The sequence below is a fragment of the Pectinophora gossypiella genome, chromosome 3 (assembly GCF_024362695.1).
Source record: "Pectinophora gossypiella chromosome 3, ilPecGoss1.1, whole genome shotgun sequence".
Lineage (NCBI taxonomy): Eukaryota > Metazoa > Arthropoda > Insecta > Lepidoptera > Gelechiidae > Pectinophora > Pectinophora gossypiella.
In genome coordinates this window covers 9,854,485-9,880,923 of record NC_065406.1, presented here as the reverse complement: position 1 = coordinate 9,880,923, position 26,439 = coordinate 9,854,485, and the positions used below count along the sequence as shown (strand labels likewise).

At 39.5% G+C, this 26,439-nt stretch overlaps 2 protein-coding genes and 1 non-coding gene across 5 annotated transcripts in view; all 3 read right to left on the bottom strand.

Moving 5' to 3' along the window:
- LOC126381797 (zinc finger protein 704) overlaps nucleotides 1–3,588 on the bottom strand; it is a 52,106-nt gene extending 48,518 nt beyond the window's left edge. For both annotated transcript variants that reach the window (XM_050031283.1, XM_050031284.1), the window contains exon 1: nucleotides 2,898–3,588. In XM_050031283.1, coding sequence (XP_049887240.1) covers nucleotides 2,898–3,272 — 375 coding nt within the window. In that variant the 5' untranslated portion in view covers nucleotides 3,273–3,588. The remainder of the gene's footprint in view (nucleotides 1–2,897) is intronic.
- Nucleotides 3,589–9,240: 5,652 nt separating this feature from the next.
- Nucleotides 9,241–9,313, bottom strand: Trnaa-agc (transfer RNA alanine (anticodon AGC)). The gene has a single exon. It is a non-coding gene; the product is annotated as a tRNA-Ala (tRNA).
- Nucleotides 9,314–10,227: 914 nt separating this feature from the next.
- LOC126381793 (methylcrotonoyl-CoA carboxylase subunit alpha, mitochondrial) lies at nucleotides 10,228–26,338 on the bottom strand. 2 transcript variants are annotated; one of them, XM_050031278.1, is made up of 15 exons: nucleotides 26,287–26,338; nucleotides 23,214–23,373; nucleotides 22,764–22,962; nucleotides 22,381–22,598; nucleotides 22,040–22,187; nucleotides 21,759–21,896; nucleotides 21,545–21,640; nucleotides 20,497–20,680; nucleotides 19,786–19,976; nucleotides 18,550–18,681; nucleotides 17,904–18,074; nucleotides 17,155–17,278; nucleotides 14,152–14,345; nucleotides 13,150–13,287; nucleotides 10,228–12,367 (listed from the first exon to the last, which is right to left on the bottom strand). In XM_050031278.1, the coding sequence occupies exons 2-15, from the start codon at nucleotides 23,243–23,245 to the stop codon at nucleotides 12,212–12,214; spliced, it is 2,121 nt and encodes a 706-aa protein (XP_049887235.1). In that variant the 5' UTR covers nucleotides 23,246–23,373; nucleotides 26,287–26,338; the 3' UTR covers nucleotides 10,228–12,211. The 2 variants fall into 2 exon arrangements, with proteins under 2 accessions (XP_049887235.1, XP_049887234.1); XM_050031277.1 differs by lacking the exon at nucleotides 26,287–26,338 and having other exon boundaries at nucleotides 23,214–23,585.
- Nucleotides 26,339–26,439: the final 101 nt, after the last annotated feature.

Here is a 26,439-nt window from a genome sequence, read left to right as displayed (position 1 = left end):
ATCCGAAAATTTACACGTGCAATAAAAATCAATCGATTAACGATTAGCATAGAGCGGCAATAAAATTGAAATATGATTGAAATGGTTGAGTGATTTGAAGTTTACATGAATGTACAATGAACAATGAATTAACGTGAAAGTAGTGAATAGCCTGTACGAAGTTTACGAGTGTCGACGTCACGGCAGTATCGCGTGAGACGTCATGTATTTACGCGCGCCGCCGCCGCCGCGCCGATGCCGCGCGCGCCGGCCGGCCTGCAAGGCTGCGAGCGCGCATGCCGGCTTCCTCATTGTGTCATCCAATTATTGCGTCTCTAACTTTTGTTTCAACAATCTTGAATTATACTTGTTAATTCAAATTTGACTTAAGCAACAACGCCTTGGTTTAAATTCATTAGACCAAACCGAAAGGATGTTTTAGGAATGAAGGGTCGATGGGTTTTATTTTCATTTGAAACGATTGTCCCTATTTGCAATATTTTGACGCTACATCTATCTATAAAATCGCTACGTAAGAAAGAAATTCTGTTTTATGCCGATTTAAATTATAAGGTAAATCGGTTGACATTCTTATTTTGCAAACTGTTATAATAAAAATACGCGACATTTAAAATCTGAGCAGTCGTAGTGAAACCTTGAAAGGACCTTGACAAACAGTGGCTGTTGCATTTAAATATCGTCGGGTCATTCAGGCAATTATCGGCAATGTATTATCGTGTATTTCGTTGTATTTACAAATTGTAGAGGTGCCATTAGCGCAAGCGATAACGCGCGCGCGGGTGCGGAGTGCGAGTGTAAGCGTGTCAGCTCTACGCCGCCACCGCGCCGGCGATCTATGCTGTGTCAAGTAGAGTTACATTTATGGGCAATTTGTCGCATTTACGTAGGTATGCCTTATTATTTATGTCAAGTAAGTAAAAGGCGAAGTGATGAGCGGACAAAGGCTATCCGTTATACGCTATGTGACAAAAAATACAGATGGTAGGTAACACTACTTCTAGCCGCTGATAGTCTAATATATCCCAAGTGTTGCCAAGCGAGAGCATAAGGGCGATTATTGTAATCTCGGACTACCTGTTATACGCCGCGGCTGCGACTAACGGTGTGGCCGAATTTATTTAATGCACGCGTGTGCGCCGAACAGTGCGCAAGACGTGCGCGGCATCGCCTAGCTCAATTATTTGGGTACGCAAATTCAGACTACTTTCAAGTCGTCTTTAACTTTAAAAGGAGGGAAAGGATATCGAAGTATGTCTTAGAAACCAATGTTACTTCAACTCGCTTTATCTAATCGAGTGAGTTCGAAACAGCGCACGCGATTTTCGCAATGACGTAGGTGGCACAATACATTTTGTCATTCCATTGCCTTGTGAAAGGTAACGAGTTGTTGCCGGTTCCGATAGCTAATGATAACGTTGCCCTTGATATGGAAATTAATAATCAAATTATCGTATCAATACATAGGTATTATTGGATTATGCTCTATGCAACAAACGTGAGTTTAGATTATAAATTATAACATTTATTATAAATGTTATGTACCTATCTACCTACCAAGGGCCTAAGCCTCTTGTTTCTGTCAGGTAAGTTTATGTCAATTATAAAATATTTATTTATTTATTTATTTATTTATTTTCGGAAAACCAACAGCTACTTTAAACAATATATACATATAAAAATACATACGATGCAGGGGAGCCAATTATAGGTTTCCACAAATAGACATAGTACAAATCGGTCTGATAGCATTAATTATACAATACTAAATACAAGTAAGGTGAACAAGCATAAGCACTAAACTTATAGAAAAAACATAAAATAATAATAATAATTACACAACACTACACTACACACACAATAATATGACATCGGGAATATTTTATCTGAAGGTCTTTTAGAAACATTTTTGATAGGATCTATTTGTTTTATTATGTTAGTTTTATGTGCTCAATTGTTATTCACCGCACACGTAATATTTATACAGCTAGAAACGAAGGTATCTTGGAGATAGTGCGCCTTTTGAATATGTAGAATGTGTGGCGTCGGAGAGCTATCGGGTAATCTGTGCGATAGAAGCCGCGGAGATAGGCAACTGCGTAGAAGCGGGCGGCTGCCGCGGGTGCCTGCGGGTGTCGCGGGTGCGGGTGACGGTGACGCGGGTGTCGCGGGTGCGGATATCGCGGGCAGCGGCACAGAGTGCAGCGTGCACGTGTGGCGCGGCCGGGTCAATAGCTCGCTACACGCGCCGGCCGATGCAACCTTTGTCCGCAACTATGTTGCACTACTACTATACATATACCAACTATTAGACCCACTACGTGCGATCCTAACACGACTCTAATACTATTTCATTGTTCACCCTACATTTAACATCAACACAATCGTTACAAAACAGACCATTTATCAATAAAAATCACCCACCGACGCGTTGATGTCTTTTACTAGAGAGCGCTAAAGACCTTAAAAAGACATCAACGCGCGCTGTTGTTTTTTGCTAAAGTGGCTTGAATTCGACACGTGTTATTAATTATATATAATTTCTTTTTTATTAATGCGAAAACAATCCGGTTTACTTTAAGGTCGTCCAACGGGAAATCCCAGTCGAGTTTAATGTTTAACTTCATCCTGCATCCATTGACTCTCCACGTAATGTAGAGCCTTTATGTTGCACGGAGGCAGCTCGCTCGGTTTCAGATAAACTTGCGTCATCCAATGTAATCATGCGAAGAGAGAAAGGAAGTGGAACGTCTTATGGGCAGCGTATTAATAATAAACGATTTGACTGACCATTGTCTCCAGAGTGCAATAATTGGAACATTTACACTAGAAGCGCTACTTCCTTTGCGTATGGTAAATAAGCAGGTAATTAGGTACGGCATATAAGTTGGTGTACATACCTCGGTGCCGGGCGCGTGTATCTGCACGCGCAGCTCGTCGGTGAGGTGGTCGTGCTGCAGCACGTCGGCACGCACCTCGCGGCCGTTGTAGGTGAGGAAGACGCGCTGCGTTGGCTGCAGGCGCACGCCGCCCATGCCACGGAAGCCGGGCCCGATCAGCTCCGCGTCGCGGTACTCGCGCGTGCTCTTTCCGCCGTCGAACCGCACCGTGTAGCGCGTGTTCGGCGTCAGGTTGATGCAATTGTTGTTCTCTGGGAACGGCGCCGGCGTCTTCACCGCCTGGATCATCCCCGAATAGTACAGTCCGTCATCGCCCAGGGCCGCCACGCGCGTCCCTATTATAGACCTTTTCGCCAGCCGCTTGCCGGTCGACATCGTGAACACAGTTCCACACAACCCTGTCTGCTCACACAACTCCAGTACTTTCACAGTTTCACTCAAAAAATTTCAAATTTCCCGGCGAACGCGTTTCGCGGGATAACCGTCACAGAACTTCGTGAATTGACGAGAACTTCGACGCGATTCAGCAAGCTGCGCGCGGTCCGGCTCCTCAGTAGGCCGGTGCTGGTCGCGGCTCTCGCGCGGAAACATAATACGAGTTAGGGCAGGGTCCTCGAGTCTTGGGACAAAGGAAAACCCTTCGCGGTGGCAACTTCGCACGCAAGCTCGCAGCGGACAACCTCAATAGAAGCGGTTCAATCGAGAACTGGCGTGTGTGCGGCGCGACACCGGCCGGCCGGCGAGCGGGAGCGGCGACCGCCTGTCTCGCTTCTTTGTTTTGATACTCAGCTGTTCGTGCGAGCGAAAGGCTGCGGGGACAGGCCGCGTGGGGGAGCGAGACGGCGGTGTTCGGGTGCACTCGGGAGGCGAGGTTCGTGCGCGGTCGCTATTTTGAACGGGCGCTGCGGGGACGCGCGGGTGGATCGGGCCGCGGCCGCCCACCAGCGACATTGAGGCGCGCCGGCTCCGCTCGCACGTGGAGAGCAGCGCTAACGGGATTGCACAACGCACTTCGCCGCGTTACCGCCGCGCGCCGCCGCCGCCGCTGCCGGTGCCCGATGCTGTTAATGCGTGACACAGTTTCTATTCGGATTCGGGGTCGATTCAAATGTCAAGCAGATGCACCCACTTATGCAACACTCTTAGCACCGGTTTGACCCCGCTATTACAGCTACGTACCTACCTAACAACGATTAATTTGCCCGTATTTCACCTCAAAGGAGCACTAATTAAAAAAAAACAAAAACTTATCTTGATGTTTTCTACAAAAGAAGTTTCAGACAATAATGTGCCGTACCAGGGAATGTTCCCAAAGTGGGAACAATGAGTAGTAAAATGGCCCAAAAGTTATAAAGGAGAGCTTTATAACTTCTCTAGCTTTAAGGTACATAGGATCACAGTACAAAAAAGGACACCTTGAAAAAAGCAAGCACAAGCAGCCAATGTCCTTACTATTAAAGAGGTTTTACAACAGGAACATTTCCGAAGACGGCTCATCACTAGTCTCAGGCATACCTGACCTACCTACCTACTTTTATAATTTCATATTTTATTTTATTTATTGAGAAAAGCTAACAGCACGGAACCTTAAATAACTATGATGTGGTAGGTAGGTAGCCAAAAACAGAGATAAAAGATTATGTCTGTTATCCATGAAAGTAGAAGGTGAAACGAAGCCGAATTTTTACAGCGCTATTTTTTTTTGGGAAAAATACCCTGGAAAGTCCCTCATTATAATCAGCAACATTTGTAACTTACTTGACATTGTACAGTCATGCATGAGTCATGAGTAATATCATGTATCCACTTTAGAACCCTGTCGCACTAACATATTTGAACGTCCCCAAAGTAGGAACTTTCCCAGGAACTGCACATCACTGAACCGACACTTATTTGCGACCAGCCCACGCCAAGTTCATAGGTAGGTACTAGCAAATAACCTGCTTAAAGAAGTATAGTAAAGTAGGTTATTCGCTATTTGCCTAATAATGTGTGAGAATTTAAGCGTTCTTAATATTGAAATGAGTTTTGAATTTAAGCATTCTTAATTTGAATGAGCTTTTAACTTAGAGATGTACCTACCTCCTTACTTTATTAATAAATTAATTATTTATCAAATTTCATTTAACGGGTACCTATAATATAACCGCTTATGTATTAATATAAGGTACAAGTTTAAGATGTTGGAAACACTACTGTTGTGATAGGTAAGTCAATATAGTAATATACATCAATAACTAGACAGGTACTGTGGTGGCTGATTTGGTCCGAGAATGGTCCGACTGACTACCTACTTGGTAAAATTTACCGTAAGGTAGATAGACAAGTAAAAATAAACTACAAAGGAGATTAAACGACCTTCTATTGGCAACTTTGTTTTTAAAATTTCAGGTAGGTAGGTACGAACATTTACCCTGTAACAAAAGAAAGTAATTATACAAAGAATTCGCTTCCAAGAACACTACGCTCCATTCGAAAATAGATCCGCTTTTAAGTTGTTTATTTCAATAGAACCTTTTTTTTTTTTTTTTTTTTTTTTTTTTTTTTTTTTTTTTTTTTTTTTTTTTTTTTTTTTTTTTTTTTTTTTTTGACGTGACTTATTGTAGATTTGCCGCAGATGGCATTAACTACTTGGCCGGACAAATGGGGAGCGCTGAAGGCTCTCACCCGGAGCAATAGAACCATAAGCCGGTGTCTCTAGGCCTTCCTTGAAGTATCAACCTTTGTCTATAATATAATACACCAGTTATTACCTCACCAAAGCACATTCCATTTTTAATTTTTAATTGCAACATACAAATCACTTTCGAAAACCTGCGTCTTTATGATACGGAGTAGGTAATTACAGTATATTTCAACATGTAAACTCATTTTGAAGAAATATCACGTCTGGCATCGTAATCACGTTCAATATCAAACGCGATGCAATTTCAGCACGTTTACACCTTGCACCAAACACATTCATTGTTCGTATTTAATAACTAGAAAAAACTTGTTGGCGAGATTTCAGAAATTACATCGGCCTTACAGAACCACGTGAATTCGCTGCCACTTGTTTTACGAAGAGAAGTAACTGTACCTACTTAGGTACATTTGTGTCTGAAAATTGAGTTACTTTGTTCTTGTCTGGAAACCTTTTGGGGTGGACTGGCTGAGTTCCTTTTATTTTATGTCCTAGACCATGTGCATGTTTTTTTAGGAGCCTCCCCGGGGATATGAATACCTTCGTCACGTCCGGCAGATCCTCAGAACCCTGCGAAAAAACCCTCACAATAGGAACTACACATAGTAATCTCTGCGAAGGTCGTCTTTTCGAAGAAAATAGAACATTTATTTCTTTACTTACATTTCACGACATTACAGTGCAGAAGCGCCAATGCGCCGTGAAACTTTCATAATAAAATAATTAGACATATTAAACTTAAGTATATAAATATAAGATAACTTATACTTAAACAAATTAGTACAAAATATAAAAACATATTATGATTTTCATACATCATTCATCTCACAGAACCTCAGACACTCACGACACAAATACATGTGGTGCTCTACCTACACTATGTTCTCTATCTCTTAAACACTCACGTGAATAAGAAACAATATGACAATAATCAAATATAGACTATCTATCTTATCGATATGCGAATAACATGACGGTTGGAATAAAATCTCATTGGTAAGTAGACTGTTGCCATGGTAAGAAAATTGTAGTTACCTATATACACCGACCTCTGAGCAGAAAACAGTAAGGTATACCTAATTTAATCAAATATGTTTAGCTACGCTTATGATTAAATGAGTTAAGTACAGGGGGGCTAAAAAGGCCACATCGAAACAATTCATCTATAAAAGCAATATTGCAATTTGACGTTTGCGCATATAAAATTAAGTGCGCAATGCAAAGAAATGTCAAATAGCAATATTGCTTTCTTAGATGAATTGTTTCGATGTGGTCATTTTAGCCCTTCAGTAAGTTTAATATAACAAATTAAAAGTAAGAATGAGACAGTGAGTGGTTAACAAATGTAGCTCATAGTCTCCAGGTGTTGAGGGGTCGCGCATTCGATACCGGACTGGTTTTTTGCTCCCGATCCCGGCAACCTGTTTGGCCGACAGCATCTTAGGGGTCATTTACACTTCACTTAACGACTGCTCAGCTGGTTTTATAAGATAAAACAGTAGGTATATAACTCAATCTTTCTACCTGTGGATATGATGTATCTACCAACTTTCAAAAAATATGGAAATTTTCAAAAAACATCGAGAGTGATTGTGATTACGACGCGTTAACGAAAGTTTAAACTGTAATTGCATTTTAGAACTGTACTTTTATAAGTGCACGTTCACTCTCACGTTTGGCTTATAATCATCTTTATACAAAGCCAATTAAGTATAGTTATGTTAAAATATAGCTGTTCATTCGCTGTGAATTTCTTTTAACCAAACGAGCGCATTTGTGGTTTAGTATTTGAGTCAGTGTTTATTGAATCATAAAATGCTCGTGGTAAAGTTTAAAATGTTTCACTAGCATTATTAGATCGACCTCGATAATTTAATTACTCTATCAATTACGATTTATAGGCAGAGCGAACTCATGAGCAAACCTGATATGCGTTTAAAGTGTCGAGTGTGTGTCGAGTTAAGACAAGTGATAACTGTTGACGCATACCTACATAATCGATTTTGATGACAAAGTTTCCTTACGTAACAAAAAATACTTGTCCACGTACATTAAGTCATCAATTTGTGCATTCAGGTTTTACAAAAAATGCTTACTTCAATGCATATATTACACAAATCTTCTTTGGCAGTCATTTGTGTATGGATTTGAAATTATTCCGGGATAAGGATGGGCCAAACATCCGACGGACTCAAGGACTGATTGCCTGTCTCTTTTTTTTGTGAGGCTAGTGTGCAAGGAACCTTACGAGAGTTAAAATTGGGGTGATTTTGGACCAATAAGAAGCGATGCCGTGGGGTCACGTGGGTTTGTTGTGTCGATCAGCTGTTGGCGGAATGTCCACAAAAAATATCAACAAACCTGCCTGCGCCAGCCGGCGAGCCCGTCGTCTCGCCAGGTAACAAAGCCCCGACATCGGTAATAATAAAGAGAGTTCAATGGAATGCGCTTTACAATGCTAGTTCCAAGACTATGGGGTACTTACACTTCCTAGGCTTGAAAGGCCTTACAACAAAAGGGTAAGCATTACAGGTAACCGATTGTTTCGCATCTGCTCCGTGAAATGTTATAGTTACATACTTCAAGGTGAACGTAATTAGTTAAAGCTGAAACAAACATTTAGGTATTCCATTATGTAAGATGAAATCACAGGCGTATTTTACAGCGCAGCGCAGCACATTTAGAAATGCAGGTGCATTGGTTGAAACGAACAAATGACCAGTTCTGTTTGTAAAGCTTACTGCTGGCAGATTTCCACAGTTAGCGCGGAGTTGCCGACTTACTTCGAGCTTAGGCCTTGATAGAAATAGCACACGGCCTGTCGTGTAGGTATCTCTGGGAACCGCACGCAAGATAACGACTGTGGAGAAACCGCGATTATTTACGATAACAATCGTGTCAGAGGAATTTTAGGCCTACCGGCTGCGGTCAGCCGATAACGGACCTGTTTTGTGCCAATTCCAAACTCTTTTCGAGTTTTTGTAACTGTTTATGTTATGTAGGTAGGTACCTACTTATATCATGGAAATGTTTGAATAATAAGAGATAAGCAGAAACAAATATAGGTAAATATAGTTGTTATTTGCTTGTTTGGTAATTAATTCATGTTGTTATTTGACTCAGCTTTGTTTATACGACGCCAACTCATAAAGTCCTCGGCACGCTCGCGCTAAGGAATAACCGCGCAGGATTTTTTGTTTTCCTGAGGGAATACCTAGCTACGCCTAGCAAATATTTAATACCTAATTTTCCTTTGTGTTTTCAAATTAGTATATCGTAATTTGTTTGTTCTATTGCAAACGGGACAACGGAATAGTGAAATAACTTTTAGGCCTTTACGGACTAGATTCGGGTTCGAATTCGAATGTAGAAACGAAATACCTACTTGATCTATTTGTGGAAAAAACAACACAAATAATATAGGTACCTACTACTTAAGCAAATGATGAACACGATATTTAATCGCGAATGTTATTTAAGAGAAACGAATACAATATGCATCAACACAAATAAGAGATAAATTAATCTTAAAAGACAATTAGCAGCACTATCGTTCGCAAATAAACAATACATTTTAGCCATCCTACAGAAATATTGACTGTAAATAAAAGTATAGGGTATAAGAATAAAAAATATATCACCAAAAAGAGCAATTAAGTTTGGAGGCGCCGGGTATCGATCCCGGTACCTCTCGCATGCTAAGCGAGCGCTCTACCATCTGAGCTACGCCCCCGTTAAAGAGAGTGTCGAAAATGTGCCTGCCTTACTTCATCTCGTCGACCTCGTGAAGCTTACACAACTGCGTAGGCTGGATACGAAACAGTGCGAGAACACTTTCACAACCGAGTGCCAAGGTTCAGGTTATCATTATGGTTATCTTCAAGGTTTATTGATGAACGGAGACTGTGCTTCCGTTGTTGACAAGCACTATCTGGAGAACAATATGTCAAATATTTTTGTGTTCGAATCTTAATTATAGGTACATTCATTTGATACTTATACAATTTAATTGGGCGTATAGTATTCTTTATAATAAAAATAATATTATTTACGATCCGAAATGCAGGTGATGACTTCCGTATTCTTAAAATGAATTGTAATAAACTTACATTTCATTCATTTTATGAAGACGCGTCGTCATAAAATACGCTATCAAAAGAACTCTGAAAGGCGATTCATCCAAACATTCAATCATAAAATATACAACGGCAATAAACTCGGAGGTCATCGTTTTATTAATACATTAATGTAATTATACATTGTCTTTGTCTTTTAATTTGAGTCTTTGAGCGACTGCCAGTATGATGCATTCGCGGAAAGAGAGGCCTATGACCGCTTTTAGGGAAACGTATGACGCATTCCGTTAATTGCTGCAAACTTGCAACAAAATATATGTGAGTATATATCTCGTTTAAACCTCGACATCGCTTACTAAGTATTAATTAGTGCTACGTGCTCACAAAATGATGCATACTTGCATTTTTTCGATAAAAAACAGATCTAGAACAAGTCTAAACTAAGCAGATTGAATAACAAAAACTAATTAAAATTCTTTAGGAATTTTACTAGCTTACTAGCAAGATCCAACTCCAATTACTCGAGGACGCATTACGTGAACGAATACGATAAAACATTAAAACAACGCAATTAATGATTTCGTAAAATTTTATACCAATCAACATTTCGATACATAACATGTTTTAAAATATAAGTTTTGATTAACAAAACGTAGATTATAAAATTAACAAATATAAACATTATAAACCTATATTTACATGCGCGGGAGTTGCGTAGGCCATCGTCATCATAGCTAACTGTAGAGTTATCTTTCCTTATGTGATTAGATTGCATGAATACAGGATATTTGATTTTGCTAACATTACATCGTACGTATATTTCAACAAATTGTTAGGATCCGGAAGTCAATAATTACAAGGCGCCCTTAGCACAAAAGATCTAAAATAAAACCTAGGTTGACTGGAGACCTATAAAAACGGAAGCGGTCGCGACGTACAATTTCTTACACCAGGCCAGAGCGATGTAAAGAAACAATGAATAAAAATCAAATGATCAATTCTTTATCGCAAGGTCGGCGAAACTATGAGTGACGCAAGTTTGAGCGCGTTTTTATCTTGCTTCCGTAAATACATTAAATAGATACATATTTCGACCTTGTTTAGTTTTGAAGGGCTATTTTGTGTGATGGTGGTACCTTTGATAGAACGGACACCAGTAGGGCATAACATACGCAACGTGATAAAATTTTGTCACGGTTATTTTATCGATTCTGACGATATAATTATGTCGTTTTAACGATTGGTGCTAATATGTGAACCCAAATAAGTCATGTCGTTCTGTCAAACGCCTCACGCATGAAGGGGAAGAAAGCAAACTTATTGATTTCGACAATTTTTTTTCAACGATCGATAATTTTATCACGTCAGCCTGTACGTTAACAACGTCGCTCATTACGATCTAATTACATAATATTTCATAGATAAAAGTCAGAAAATACTTTTCCAGTTTTGTATATTTTATGTCGTTAGTCGTACCAGATGAAAGATATTTACGATATTATTTAACGCGAGCTACGCACATAATTTTATAACAAAAATAATGGTACCGATTTTGGCAGACACAAACTAAATTTTAGTTTAGATTGCCAGCTCCAAGAATATCGGTTTCCTTTACTAGCGACAAGAAAGAGAAACGATCATTCTTGTTCACCATTGTTGACCAGTCCATACACTCATACAATTAGTAATTACAATTTGCCTTAAATGTTTACTGTCTATTTATTTATTTGTACTCTTAAGTTTTTTTTGTTGCGTGTTTTAATTGTCTACTTGACAGTTTTCGGATAAGTATTTTAGAAATTACAGACACTTATTTTACCCCCCCCCCCCCCCCTTTTTCATTTTTTTTATACCTCTTAAACTATTTTATTATCTCGAAAAAGCTTTATATAATTTGTATGTGGAAGTTTGTAATGGCCTTCCAATTTATATACTTTAGTTTTATTAATACTATTAAGACGCTGTAAATTTCCAAAAAAAAATAAAAGAAAAAAAACCTTTTTCTTCAATTATTTTAACTTTTGGTCATGTGACATTTTGCTCAGTGACGTCACATTTCAACAAACAAAGAAACTGTCTCAGCTGTGTGTGTCAGTATTTATAACCTGAAACCTGACAGATAGTTACTGTTTATTTTGTGAAATAATATGACGTCACACGAAGCTCAATTATGACCGCCCGTGATTCGGGTCTTGTAATACACAGAAACCGCATTCTTATTTTGTAAAACGTAAATATTTAAAAATGATCTTAATAAAAAAAAAATAGATAATTATCGTTAAATGATAAACTATCATATCGGACATATTTCGTATTTTACAACTGTCAAGTAACCAATTGTAAGTGTATGTGTTATTCCTTGTTTTGTTTTATATTTGTTACTGTGGTTTCCCTTTATAATAAAGGTTACTTTATTTCTTGCATTCTCAAATTATAATTAAATAACGTTTGAATCTACCAGGTTCGGCATGAATTTGTTCGTAAGATAAAGTTATCTAACCTATAATATTGTAAGACCAGCCACGGCACAAGAGTTGCGAGTTGCGAGTCAGTTTTCAGCTATCCTCTAGCGAGACTATCTGCGCGCCCTTGCCGACGGGGTCTCCTTGTTTGAAGCTTGCCACAGTCGCCACTACGCCATCCCTCGGAGAACGCACTACGTATTCCATCTTCATCGCTATTACTACGAATAGGGGCTGGCCTTTCACCACCTATGAAGAAAAATGGTAAAATATTGATTACTAGGCAGAATAAGGATTAAGGTTATTAATTTGGTGAAGATGGTAGTCAGTAAAGGGTGCAATAGATCATCCACTTCGAATGGAATTTAGGGAGATTACTCTTTGAAAAAATCTTACTTAATTCGCTAAGAGATACACGGGTGCACTAACGCACGTAAGCACGCCCGCACGTACGTAAATATATTATGCACGCACGCACAAGCAGCATCTATTGGTTGAAGCTCGCATAAAAAGCTGGAGGCGTGTCGCGCCGGACATAGACATAATTTTTAGATAAAAAGAAACACTTTTCACACGTCATCTTAAATAAACTAACAGTACTATATTAAAATAAGCAGTCCCCGACCAAACAGCGACAGGATTAGCAGAAAGTGGTGGGACGGGCTAACCTATAAAATGCTACTTAGGTTCTATGACGATCTTGTGACGTAGCGAGTAAGCGCCGCTACTTCAAAAGCGCACCCCTGATGCCGGGCAGCAGCGGTATCAGTACTGGTTGGAGGCTGAGGAAATGGATTCTGGTAGGGCTCAAGCTAGAACATCAGCCATTGAGACATTGGTCGGTGTACTGCGGAACGGAAGGCGATTGGGAACCACCCTATCTATGGAGTAATGAAAATAGAGGCGATTACTCCACCGACAAGAGCGCAGCTCGTAAATAAAAGAGAGAGATATTACATGCGCAGAAATATGCATGAAATAAATATTGCCTCTACTGATATTAAACTAAAAAGTACGTGTCGTGCACAGACCTTGTCTCCCGTGTTGACGAGTATTCTCTCCAGCACTCCGGGGGTGGGAGAGCTGGCACTGTTGGCAGAACCAGCCGCTGCCGCGTCGCCTGCCGTTTGGTACTTCGGTCGTGGCAACTCCACCGCTGTTTGTCCGTTCTGTTAAACAATGTAGGTGGTAAAAGGTACAGCGTGGATTAAACTTCTAACGATATGATCATCTCGACAAACGCGAGCATAGTGCTGCATCACACACAGAAATGATAAAGAAATATATTCTATACATGTTATAGGAGTCGAGTTATTTTGAATAAAGTAAGGTACTCATTAAAGGCGACGATTAAGCTCTGGTACACTAGTTGGAAGAACGCTCGACTCTGATTGCGAGGTAGCCGGAAACCAATGAAACCTAAATACATTCCCGACATTTTCGCTGGTATGTGATTAAACCTGCAACTGTCAGTACTATTCAGAGGCGGAAGACAGGAGCGCTAGTACGGCTTTGAAACAGACTACTCTGGGCGCCATCCCACTCGCGTCAGACACAGTACTGCAACTGCGGAGCGAAAGTATGAGGGAAACCACTGCCTTTTTTCCCCTAAAACAGTAGCACGGTCAATGCTACACTGACAAGAGCGTGGCTCTTAAATTGGTGATGAATTACTTATACCTAAAGAGGTTTCTAAGAACTTCTAAGACACGCTTAGGACAAGAAGCATACAGACATTATTAGATGATTATATATTAAAAAGCCTCGATGGTCTAGTGGTTAACCGTTGGGCTCACGATCCGGAGGTCCTAGGTTCGAATCCAGGTGGGGACATAATCACAAAATCACTTTGGATACCTTTGGTTAGGACATTGCAGACTGATCATCCGATTGTCCGAAAGTAATATGGTCCGTTCTTTGAAGGGCACCGGCTCGCTCAATAATAACCCTGACACCACGGTTGTTGAGGTCAGTCAATGATCCCATAACTCACAACGAGAGAAGATGATTATGAGTGTGAATGTTAGACTAACCTCATCATACACATGTACTTCTAGACCGTGAGTGAGCAGACCAACAGTGCTGCGCTGGTCTCCAATCAGTGTGGTTAAGGTTACTCCTTGTGCCGTGTCTTTTAAAGTTGCTTCCACTTGGTGCCAGGGCCCGTTGTCGACCTGTACTCGGTACGCGTTCGGTGCTCTGGCGTATTCCACTGTTACTTTGATATCTGAAATGGAAAACATAATTATTAGAAATGTGCTGACTACAGCTGTTTTATTTTATTCAATCGTTAACTTTCTATTAGTTTGTTCTCATTATAATTATAAAAAAACGTAAATGACAATGGGCACTTTTGTATGAAACTTGGTCCAAGAACCTCCACTGATGAGACTTATATGTAATGAAAGCTTATGCTTTCCCTATGATTCTGGCAAAGTTCTATCAGATTCTGTCCCGGGGTTCTTTTTTTACGGCCATGTTTGTCCTGGCTAAAAATGTGATAAAATACAGTGGGAGCTAAAATCGACTCAAGATTTGTTGCTGGATAACTAAGTCTACATAAATAATTATGTATCATATTGTATATCATTTTAAAGAGGATCTTTTCCAGAATCCGAAACATAAAAAGAAACAAAAAAAAATCTTTTTGTAAGCGAATTATAGTCAATTTATATCTGCAGCGCCATTGTTTCTCGGTAGCTAAGTTCAAGTTTCATGCCTTTTACCCCTTCCAAAAGTATCTTACCTATATTTATTTCTTGTTGTTGTTCTATATTTTATTTCTTGTTGTTGTCACTTGTCAGGTTAAGAATGCAATATCAGAAGAAGGAAAAAATGATTGGGCTTCTTTGGAAAGGTTGGAAGGCGCGAAACTCGTACGTAGCTGCTGAGAAAAATGGTGCTACGGACGTGAGTTGGCTAAAAGTCGTTTACATACTTAATGCATTTTTTTTATTTGTGTTTCTGATTCTGATAACCTTCCCCTTTAAAATTGATACACATTATGATATATAATTATGTATGTAGACTTAGTAAAAAAAGTTTTTCGACAACAAATCCTGAGGTGATTTTGCAGTCCACTACTGTACACTCAGGACAAACATGGCCGTAAAAAACCCTAGGACAGAGTTTGATAGAACTTTGCCAGAATCATAGGACAAGTATAAGCTATCATTACATGCAAGTCTCACCAGTGGAGGTTCTTGGACCAAGTTCCAAGTTGCTGATAAGCTTATAATATGCAATACCGTAATGACTTGCTAATGATGACGATTTCTTGCAATAGGCAATAGCTTAGGCGGTTTCTATCGGAGAGGTGTCTATTTATTTTTCTTGTTATTATCACTCAGATCAAATTCCGGAAGCAATATAAAAAAAATCGGTAAGATACTTTTGGAAGGGGTAAAAGGCATGAAACTTGAACTTAGCTATCGAGAAACAATGGCGCTGCAGATGCAAATTGACTATAATTCGCTTACATAAAGACTTTTTTTGTTTTTTTTTATGTTTCGGATTCTGGAAAAGATCCTCTTTAAAATGATATACAATATGATACATAATTATTTATGTAGACTTAGTTATCCAGCAACAAATCTTGAGCCGATTTTAGCTCCCACTGTATTTTATCACATTTTTAGCCAGGACAAACATGGCCGTAAAAAAAGAACCCCGGGACAGAATCTGATAGAACTTTGCCAGATTCATAGAGAAAGCATAAGCTTTCATTACATATAAGTCTCATCAGTGGAGGTTCTTGGACCAGATTCGCCCATTCTCCTTTAGTTTTTGGTTTTCTCATGATAATGATACAACACGATTTATTTATAACAAACGGAAAACGGGAAGAGAGGAAGGGGTAGACCTAGGAGAACATATATGAAACAAATAAAATAAAAGGTTCAGTTCGTGTCGTATCAGGAGGTGAAGGATTTGGCGGGAAGAAGAGAGGAATGGCGATTATTCCACCGACAAGAGCGCAGCTTTTAAATAAACAGAGAGAGATGATAATGATCAAAATGATAACTTGCTATAATATTGATCTCATTATAAAGATACCTAGTAGATTTATTACTTTTCAGTTATGTACTATTGTTATGGTAACTATGCATATGGTGCCAAATATTTGATTATAAGAAAAAAAACACTCTAGAAGAGGACGAGGAGCTCGGTGGCGCAGCGGTAAACGCGCTCGGTCTGCGATTGTTGAAGTTAAGCAACTTTCGCAAAGGGCGGTCATAGGATGGGTGACCACAAAAAAAAAAGTGTTCATCTCGAGCTCCTCCGTGCTTCGGAAGGCACGTTAAGCCGTTGGTCCCGGCTGCATTAGCAGTCGTTAATAACCATCAATCCGCACTGGGCCCGCGTGATGGTTTAAGGCCCGATCTCCCTATCCATCCATAGGGAAGGCCCGTGCCCCAGCAGTGGGGACGTTAATGGGCTGATGATGATGATGATATTTTAGATTTTTTGTATTCTGCCTAATCATCCAGCCTTAAAACCTATCAAGTGAAAATTATTAAAGTAAAACATCCGCGTGAAAAGTAGCGGATATGTGGAGACTCGCGGATTTTTCATTTCCCTCGGATATACGCGGATACAGATTCGAATATCCGGAACATCACTACTATTAACATACATTCTACGAATAAATAACTTACATTGGATATTTGGATGAATAATTCGGTAGTTTCGTAGGTCAAAGATAAATTATGAAATTCTGATTACTGATTAAAAAAAAAAATTACGGAATACATTTTCTTTTTTCTATGTAACTTATTTATGAATTTTAATAAATAAAAATGTAATAATAAGTGCGTCATTTTGTCACGTTGTTCTATGACGTCTCAGGTTGCTTTTTCATACAAATTCCATAGTCTTCTACCTTCTTATCGTGTGGGTTGTGAGGTAGAATACCAACCTCATCAACCCAATAATAACCAATAATTCCATAGTAATTTCGTGTTTTGACGTTTAGTAAAAAGTAACTGATTTGACTAGTTAGAAAGTACCCTATTCAGGCTATATTACTATATTACCTTTCTCGCCGAATTTGAGAGGGACAGTCTTCCGTAGCTGGTAGTTCGGCCTCCAAGCGCCTGGTGCAACGTTGATTCCCTTCCAACGGTCGTCGGATAAGTTCTCTTTTTGGGAATTGAGCAGCTGGAAAAAGCAATAGCTTATAAATATTGAGTATATAAGTTCATGCTGCGTAAGCTGCCTAGTAAGAGCAAAATTATAAGTTTTGAGTTTATGTATGTACTTTCTTAAATAGATACTCGGCTTATTGTGGGTTTGCACAGCATGTAATTAGCATGTTCACTGTGTAACTGTAAATTAGATATCAACTCTTCACGTGCAACTATAGCGAGTAAAATAAACGCGCCACCTATTGGTGCTAATCGCGCGCCAAATAAGCGCACTGTCCGCCCCCGCCCAGTCGCTACCGCTTGCCTTAGTTTTTGTTGTTCACTGATATAACACTTACTTTACAATATCCTTTATTGTATACCTTCTTGGGTAAAATAATTAAATAACTAAACAGTGCAAAGAGTTTCTATTTGAAGGACGGGTATACAATGTTATTTTTCGATAAACACATTGGAATTTATGTACATAGACACACATGTGACCCATATATGGGACATGCATGTATGAGTTTCAAATTTATTGTCTCATATATGGTTCATACACAGAACGTGTTAATGTGTCTTAAACAGAAATCAGAACAATTTATTCAATCAGAGTATATACACAGCTACCTACAATGGATAAACGGATCACTTACATATCCGAGCGCAAGTTGCACGGCGTGCCGCTCATCGAGCTCGTTGTCTGACGGCGGGAACAGCTCGGCTTCGTGCTCGGGGATGAAGGCCGTGTGCACGTCGCCCGACACGAAAGCGCGTGCGCCACTCAGGCGCAGCAGGAAGTTCACGTTCGTTTCTAGGCCTGCCACCTGGAGGGACACAATTATAAACACATACTTAAAAAACCTTACGCCCGTAATCCCTAATGGGGTGAGCAGAGTCACAAGTTACGGCGTTTGTAGCGCGCCTAAAACGCTAATATCGTGAAAGCACTTAAGTTTGTTTTGAGCTTGATAGACCTGTAATACGGCGTAGAGTTTAAGATCTGACGCAACAACTGAGGGGTGGGGGGGGGGGGGGGGTTAAAATGGCCATATCGAAGCAATTCACCTAAAAAAGCAATATTGCTATTTGACAGTTGTTTGCATTGCGCACTTACTTTTATATGCGCAAATGTCAAATTGCAATATTGCTATCTTAGATGAATTGCTTCGATGTGGCTATTTTAACCCCCCTGTTGTACGATACGACAGAATCAAATCGATATTCGATTTGCTCCAATCTGAATCGGCTTCGTCTTAGCCGGTAGCCCCCCTGGTATTGGAAAGTGTGTTACAGTCTTACCTTGTATTCTGTAAGTTTGGCTCTCGTCTTTGACAAGGCCTCGTTGCGGTCGCGGCCCCATACAACTAGCTTGGCGATCATGGGGTCGTAGTGTACAGACACCTCCTGTCCTTCCCGCACACCAGTCTCCACCTACCAATGTAAAACAATAACAGCATTACCATTGAACTAATTGATCAGGGAGACCGGCCGGAGACTCAAATTCAGAGGGGGTGACCATAGCTCTGCGTCTTACCTGGACCAACGCCTATCAATGGCTGTGCAACGGGACAATGCCTCTAGTGTAATGGGTTCGTTTGGATTAGGGGGGTTAAAATGCCACATCAAAGTAATTCATCTAAGAAAGCAACATTGCACTATGACATTTTCGCATATAAAAATAAGTGTGCAATGAAAACAACTGTCAAATAGCAATATTGCTTTCTTAGTTGAATTGCTTCCATGTGGCCTTTTTAACCCCCTAGGTCAGACTCAAAACACTTAAGCGTCTAGTTGGATGTGATGAAGTTACGTATGTTTCTGATTATTTGACAAATTGTATTATTTTATAATATAACCATAAAATATAATGTTATATTACTTCTACTGCCACATTTCAACACTAAATTAGATTACATTAGATATATAACTAAGTGGTAATCTACAAATAAGACTTAATAGTCTTGAGATCATTTGATTTTGTTCGAACCGCCATTCGTAAGATGTAATAGGCTAGTTTGGAAACTAGTCAAATCAGTTACTTTTTACTAAACGTCAAGACACGAAATTCCTATGCAATTTGTTTGAAAAAGCGCACTGTGACGTCAGAGAAAAACGTGATAAAATGTCGGACTTATTATTACGTAATAAGTAATATAGTGTTACATTTATTTTGCCGTGACTAATTGTAGATTTGCTGCAAACTGCTTGGCCGGACATATGGAAGGCGCTGAGGGATTTCACCCGCAAAATTTACATACGAAATTTAAGACAACAGGTCTGAGGGTGCCCCGTTGGGCGCGAACCTCGGCTCTGGACGTCGTCTGAGAGGATAACATTTGAAAGAATTAATCGACCCTAGGGGGTCGATCGGTAGCGATAAGCGCCGAATGAGGGAAATGGTCGACCACGTCGGCGGGGTCGGTATCGGGGTTCTGAAGTGTTTGTTGTCGCGAGCTGATTGGCCGCCTCTATGGCTAGAGTATTCGGTCCTCGGTATATAGTGTTACAGAATCTATTCGCCCAATTCTATCTTACCCGCACGTTTGCCTCAGGCGTGGGCTGTGACAGTCGGTGTAATGTCCCAGCGCGGGGAAGGAAGCCGGCGCGTGGTTCTTCAGCGTAGATGCGGCACTCCACGGCGTGTCCACGACGGATGATCTCCTCTTGCGTCAGTGGTAGCGGCTCCCCTGCCGCTACGCGGAGTTGCCATTCTACTAGATCCGTGCCTGGAAAAGATAATAAAGCAATGTTCAGTGAATTACATCTGCATCTTGGCAGTGCAGTGAGGTATGCGAGTACTGAGTAAGATGTTTGCAACTAGTGGTTTCCCCTCAATATTTTCAATGTTAACAGTTCACCATAATGCCCTGTGAATTTAAAACCATAGGCCCCTGAAATGACTCATGTAATGACTACATACTTACATCAGTAAGTAATAACCGGGACCAACGGTTTTACGTGCCTTCCGAAGCACGGAACATCTTACTTTTTGGACAATCAGGTGATCAGCCTGTAATGTCCTAACCAAACTAGGGAACACAAAGTGATTTTTGTGATTTGTCCCCACCGGGATTCGAACCCGGGATCTCCAGATCGTGAGCACAACGCTCAACCACTGGACCACGGAGGCCGTTTAAACCGCTTGTTCTATTAAACACATAAACAGTTTAGCAGTTTACATGAGACGAGAGAGAAGTTAAGGATTATACTACTCTCTCCCGAGAGTAGAGAGTGAAGTAAAATTACCAGTAATCATCTCAGTGATGGGATGCTCGACTTGAAGGCGCGTGTTCATCTCCATGAAGTGGAACTCGTGCGTGCGGCGGTGGAGGATGAACTCCACCGTACCCGCGCCCACGTACCCCACCGCCCGCGCCGCGCGCACCGCCGCCGAACCCAGCGCCTGGCGGGTCTCTTCTGACAATCCTGGCTAATAGGAGAAGTAGGCTAACACTTTTACATAGACCACGTGTGGTTGCCCTTTCATTCATGATAGTTATCATCTCTTGAAGTTGGAACTCGTGCGTGTGGCGACGGTAAAGTTCGTGCTGGTGGTGACGTACCCCAACGACCGCGCCGCGCGTACCGTGCCTCGTCTGATAGTAACCCCGGCTAAAGGGTGAAGTTGTCCAACTAGTTTCCAACTAGTCAAGTAGGTGACTCTTTACTTAAAATACAAAATTACTATGGACTTTGTATGAAAAAGCAACCTGTGACGTCATAGAAAAACGTGACGAAATGTCACACTTATTATTACATTTTGTTTATTGAATTTCACAAATAAGTTAAATAGAAAAAAGAAAACGGTTTTTGTCACCCTTAGATTTGTCTCGGTGGCGCAGCGGTGAACGCGCTCGGTCTGCGATTGTTGAAGTTAAGCAACTTTCGCAAAGGCCGGTCATAGGATGGGTGACCACAAAAAAAAAACATCTCGAGCTCCTCCGTGCTTCGGAAGGCACGTTAAGCCGTTGGTCCTGGCTGCATTAGCAGTCGTTAATAACCATCAATCCGCACTGGGCCCGCGTGATGGTTTAAGGCCCGATCTCCCTATCCATCTATAGGGAAGGCCCGTGCCCCAGAAGTGGGGACGTTAATGGGCTGATGATGATGTAGGAGACTACCTAATTATAAGCCCAATTATATTACCCAAATATAACTAGGGTTACACTAACGCAGCAAATGCTATCTATCTAGTTAGACGTCAAAGGTACGCCATAGAATATATTCCCTTACTACTTAATACATAGAATATATTCCCTTGAATCTTTTTTTACCATTATAAAAGCATACGTACCGCGGGTGCTTCTTCGATGATTTTCTGGTGACGTCTTTGTACAGAACAGTCTCTCTCAAAAAGGTGAACAACATTTCCGTGCATGTCGGCAAATACCTGAAAAATCGCCATTAATTAAATAAAATAATTATCATAAAATATTTAAGCTGTGATTGGACTCGAGTTTATATAAGTTTGTGTGGATGTACTTAAAGATATATACACTGCAGCTTACCTGCACTTCAACATGTCTAGGATCAGTGATATACTGTTCTAGAAGCATGTTGTCATCACCAAAAGATTTCAGAGATTCTCTCTTAGCTGACTCTAACTGCGGTAAGAATTCTTCTTCTGTCATAGCAATCCTCATGCCCTGGAATTGAAAAGATGTCAAGAATTGTTTCCTAGGAAAGACATGCAAGGTATTATAATCTTGTAGAATGGTAAAGGTAAAAGGTAACACTTGTCAGAAAAAAATAATACTTAAAATAAATCTTTCCAAAGAGTAAATATTACCTTGCCACCACCTCCACGGACAGCTTTGATCATGAGTGGGAAGCCAATCCTCTGAGCTTCAGCCTGCAGTCTCTCAATGCTCTGTTCTTCTCCATGATAGCCCTTCACAATAGGGACTCCGGCGGCTGACATGATTGCCTTTGATGTACTAGAAAATTATAAAAAAAAATGAGGCATTAGAATAAATTCTTTTATTTTAGTTTCCTATCAAACGGGTTGGCAACAAAGAGCACCACAGTGAATTATAATAGGCTATTATGTTGCAAAGTTTCATTATTTAACAATTGTGTCTGGAAATCTCAACCTTGGTTAATCTACAAGAAAATATGTATGTATTTTACCTCTTAATACCCATGTCCCTGATAGCACCAGTAGGTGGTCCAATGAAGACAACACCCTCCTTAGAGCATTTTTCACAGAACTCCACATTTTCCGACAAGAAGCCATAGCCTGGGTGAATGGCCTTGCTATTAGATCTCTTTGCTACTTCCAATATCTTTTCAGCATTCAAGTAACTTTGTGTTGAAGGGGCTGGTCCAATGTGATATGCTTCATCTGCCTAAAAGTAAAAAGACAAACCAAATATTAGATTAATGGAAAACTCTGTAATTTTTGGTTAGATTATGATTTCTTTTACGAATACAATTTTTTATCATTATAAAGGCAGAATTCTTTTTTAATTTATTAATGTTACGTCATATCTTTTATAGATAGCAAGGCTTACCATCTCAACATGCATAGCATGTTTATCAGCATCAGAGTAAACAGCTACTGTCCGAATGCCAAGCTTCTTGGCAGTCCGCATCACCCTGCATGCTATCTCACCACGATTTGCAATGAGAACTTTATCAATAAGCCTCTGTGGTACTTCCTTTGTCTGTGCATGGTTCAGTCTTACAGAATACTGGAAGTTTGAAGTTTTACTGAAAGTAGAATTTTTAATAAGTTATAAGTAAAAATAAGATTAAAAAAATGAATGTTGAGGTTCCGAATTACATCAAAATATACACCTACTCATGCAGTGGTGCATACTATGTTTATTAAATTTATGGTTGATAATGCATTTATTCAACAAATTAATTGAAATACAAATAAAAGAGGTACTTAATTTTCATAACAGATTCATCATTTTTATTGAAAGTTTTGAGACTAAATATGGGTTAAAAATTCTTACCAAAGTCTAACGATTTGCTTCAAATAAGACATGATTGCAGATTTATATTCAAGTAAGAATTAAATCACTGTTGTTTTTTCTTGTTATCTGTTAGTAGGCATGTAGATTACGTCTTTCGGCCGGCCCCTCGCGTAGTTACACTGTGGTATGTCTGATAACGCTGTGTAATCGTCACGAATTATCAACTTATTTATCATCTCATTAAATTGCAGAGTTGTCTAACGAATATCAAAAACTGTCCTTTTCAGTTTAGTTGATGTGTTTAACACAATTAATAAACAGGTAATTTTCATTATAAGCTACGAGTTATATATTCGTACTAGGACTTTATAGGACGAATATTAGCATTATAAGAAGACCATGAATATTAGAATAATTTTTTGATTGTTCATCAAAATATTTAAAAAATATTTTTTTTTGTCTTCTGTCATAGCCAAAGACCTTGTATAGAATAGACGGATAATATTTTAGAGTGACGATCAAACTATCACAGCTCTCTTTCTTCCCTATGGCAACAATCTCTGTGGAAAAAAGAAACAAACATAGACAAACACCGCTGTCTAGAACGTCAGTGTTTACCGTTTTGAGATGTTGTGGTAGTCAGCTGGATACCAAACCTGCCGTTAGTTTTTTGGTGTTTTGGGACATTATTTTAACTTTTTATATAAACAATCTGTGAAATAGTTATTCATTATGAACCATGGCTTGCGTAGCTATTGGTTGTGAGAGTAGAATGGGTGTTATAATGGAGAACGATCAAACAATGTCTCACCATGGGTAAGTTATCGACCACATAATACATGTTTGTGTGCAAGAAATACATTACCTGGTCTGGTTTTTGTAAAGTTTATTGAGCCCTAAACACGATGCAGACGCATATTTTCAGCAAAGCCGTCACATTTGTACAAATAATTGATTTCACATTTTACGTTAATCAGCTTTGACAGATCATGTACCCAAAGTATTATAAGTAGTGTTGTCCTTTGATATCGATAACATAATATTATGTTTGAATGTAACATCTACATGTTGCGTTATTCTATTCACGTTTAATTTATTTTTCGACCTGTTTCCGATTTGGATGAAGATTACATAAAGATATTGTATTTTCCAGATTTCCTAAATATCCTAATTTACGAAACAAGAAATTAAGAAACAATTAGATTCAGACCATGAAACGAGATAATTCTCTCTTCTGAAGGACGCCTTCTCCTTATTTAAGCCTGTGCTAATTACATTTCGATGTATCTTGCTTTCTATCGAGCAGGATACCAAACAAAAATATTACATAGAGATGCAGTACCAACAATATTCACTCACATATCTCACATAAGGTGAGTTTAAGTTTAGTTATAAGTTTATAGATAAATTTGCAGCTATTTCGTTTTTGTATTCTACATTAGCATGGAAAAAATATTTCAATACAATACAAATATTCTCTATTGCACAAAATAATTAGTATGAATAACTATTTTGGTAATTACCTGTGATTATTCCTTCTATAAATAATTAGTATAACTATTTTTGTAATTACCTGTGATTATTCCTTCTATGTGCAATGTGTAAACATGCAATGCTTGTGTATTTGTGTGCTCCACGTTAATATGTGCCATTCTTGCAGGTAAAGTTATAACGACCAGAGCCGACACTATACACTTCTAAAGAAAGTGAACAAGAGGAAATATTTTTTTTTATCACCAAAAGTCGGAATTGTTCAGTGCTTCGTAGTCATTGTATTCTAACTATATTGAATAAAAATCTTATAAAGAAGTATTTGCTTTTATTCTTTAATCGCATTGAGATAATCCCCGAAATATACTAGAAGGTCGTCTACTTCTTGTATCGAGAGCCGATTCGATTTCCGGTCAAGTCAATGAAAAACGTGTATTTAATTTTTATAAAAGGGTAGGTATGTGATTTATAGCAACCAAAGGGTGGCCGCAATGTCGTATTAAAATGATACTATAGTATATGTGGACTAGATGGACCGTCCTCGACCTCCTCGGCCATAACACCTTGCGAAATGACATAGATTCAAAAATGATAAATTGACCTTTAACAAGTTTGTCCATGATAATTACGTTGAATAAGTGGTTCTGAATCTGTTACCGCAACGTACGGTTCTTCTTAGGTATCTTTCTATCAGGGTACAAATAGGTATCGTTTTAACTAATTTACTTGTGGTTCTACCCACCCAGGTATGGATACTAGGTCGTTATTTCTGTATTTAATTAATCATTCAATTTGTAATGTATATTTTTTAGATCTTGGACTAACATGAAATATTTAGCCAATAATAATGTCGATAAAGACATGGAACGGCACTAGTGGTTCTGATACAAAAACATATACTATAGGTACGTTTCTATAACAAACCCGCTACACGAGTACAAAAGACGTTACGACGATAGTATATTTATCTCTTTTTAACTTATGACGGCTCACATGAGTGCGAAAGACAAAACCTATGTTTTTCTTTCGTCTTAAATATGCTCCGTCTATTCTATACAAGGTCTTTGGTCATAGCCCAGGATGCGGGAAATGGCAAAGGAGGCAAATCCGTGCAGCCATTGTTTTAGTTTTAATTTTATTGTAAGGTGTTTTCGAATTGCACCTGGTCCGAGTCCGACAAATGACGGATCCGAATTGTTCGTAGAACTATTTGATTAGTATTGGATTAGTACCTTGAGGCGTTTTCGCCTACTCTTATTCTTATCCGATCCGAGTATGAGGTTGATGAGCTGGGCATATTTTATGAGATATCGGATGATGGATGACCGATGATAGACGACGGGTGTAATGCACAAGGTGCACAAGCTACAATACCGGCAACTTCGGATCAGTCATGGATCCGTCATTTGACGGACTCGAATCGGATAATAAATCGGAGTAGTGCGAAAACAGGAAAACACCCTCAGTCTGTCAGTTGGTCAGAGTGTTGGTCTGACTGACAGATATGACAATCCGATTGATCCAAAATATAAAAGTGTGTAAAATATTGATTTCTTTGATATTTTTCTTTTTTTTATAGAACGTCTAAAATTGGTCTAAAAACTTGAAGTGTGGTCCTTACGTTTAGTATAGGTTCCGGCAAACTTCTTGAGCATCGACCTTGACTGCGCACAACCGAATTTTAGATCTCTTTGGTGGTGCGGTACGGGCGCGGGGGCGGGTGAGTCCCGCATCGACCGGCTATTGGTAGATCAGTCGATCGATACTTCCCCCG

Bases quoted from the DNA above. Each gene is read 5' to 3' on its own strand.
- LOC126381793 (XM_050031278.1), bottom strand. From the start codon at position 23,245: ATGTCTTATTTGAAGCAAATCGTTAGACTTTG. The intron at 22,963-23,213 runs GTAAGAATTTTT...TTCTACTTTCAG, and splicing joins AAGCAAATCGTTAGACTTTG to TAAAACTTCAAACTTCCAGT. The intron at 14,346-17,154 runs GTAATATAGTAA...TTTCCATTTCAG, and splicing joins TCTCAAATTCGGCGAGAAAG to ATATCAAAGTAACAGTGGAA.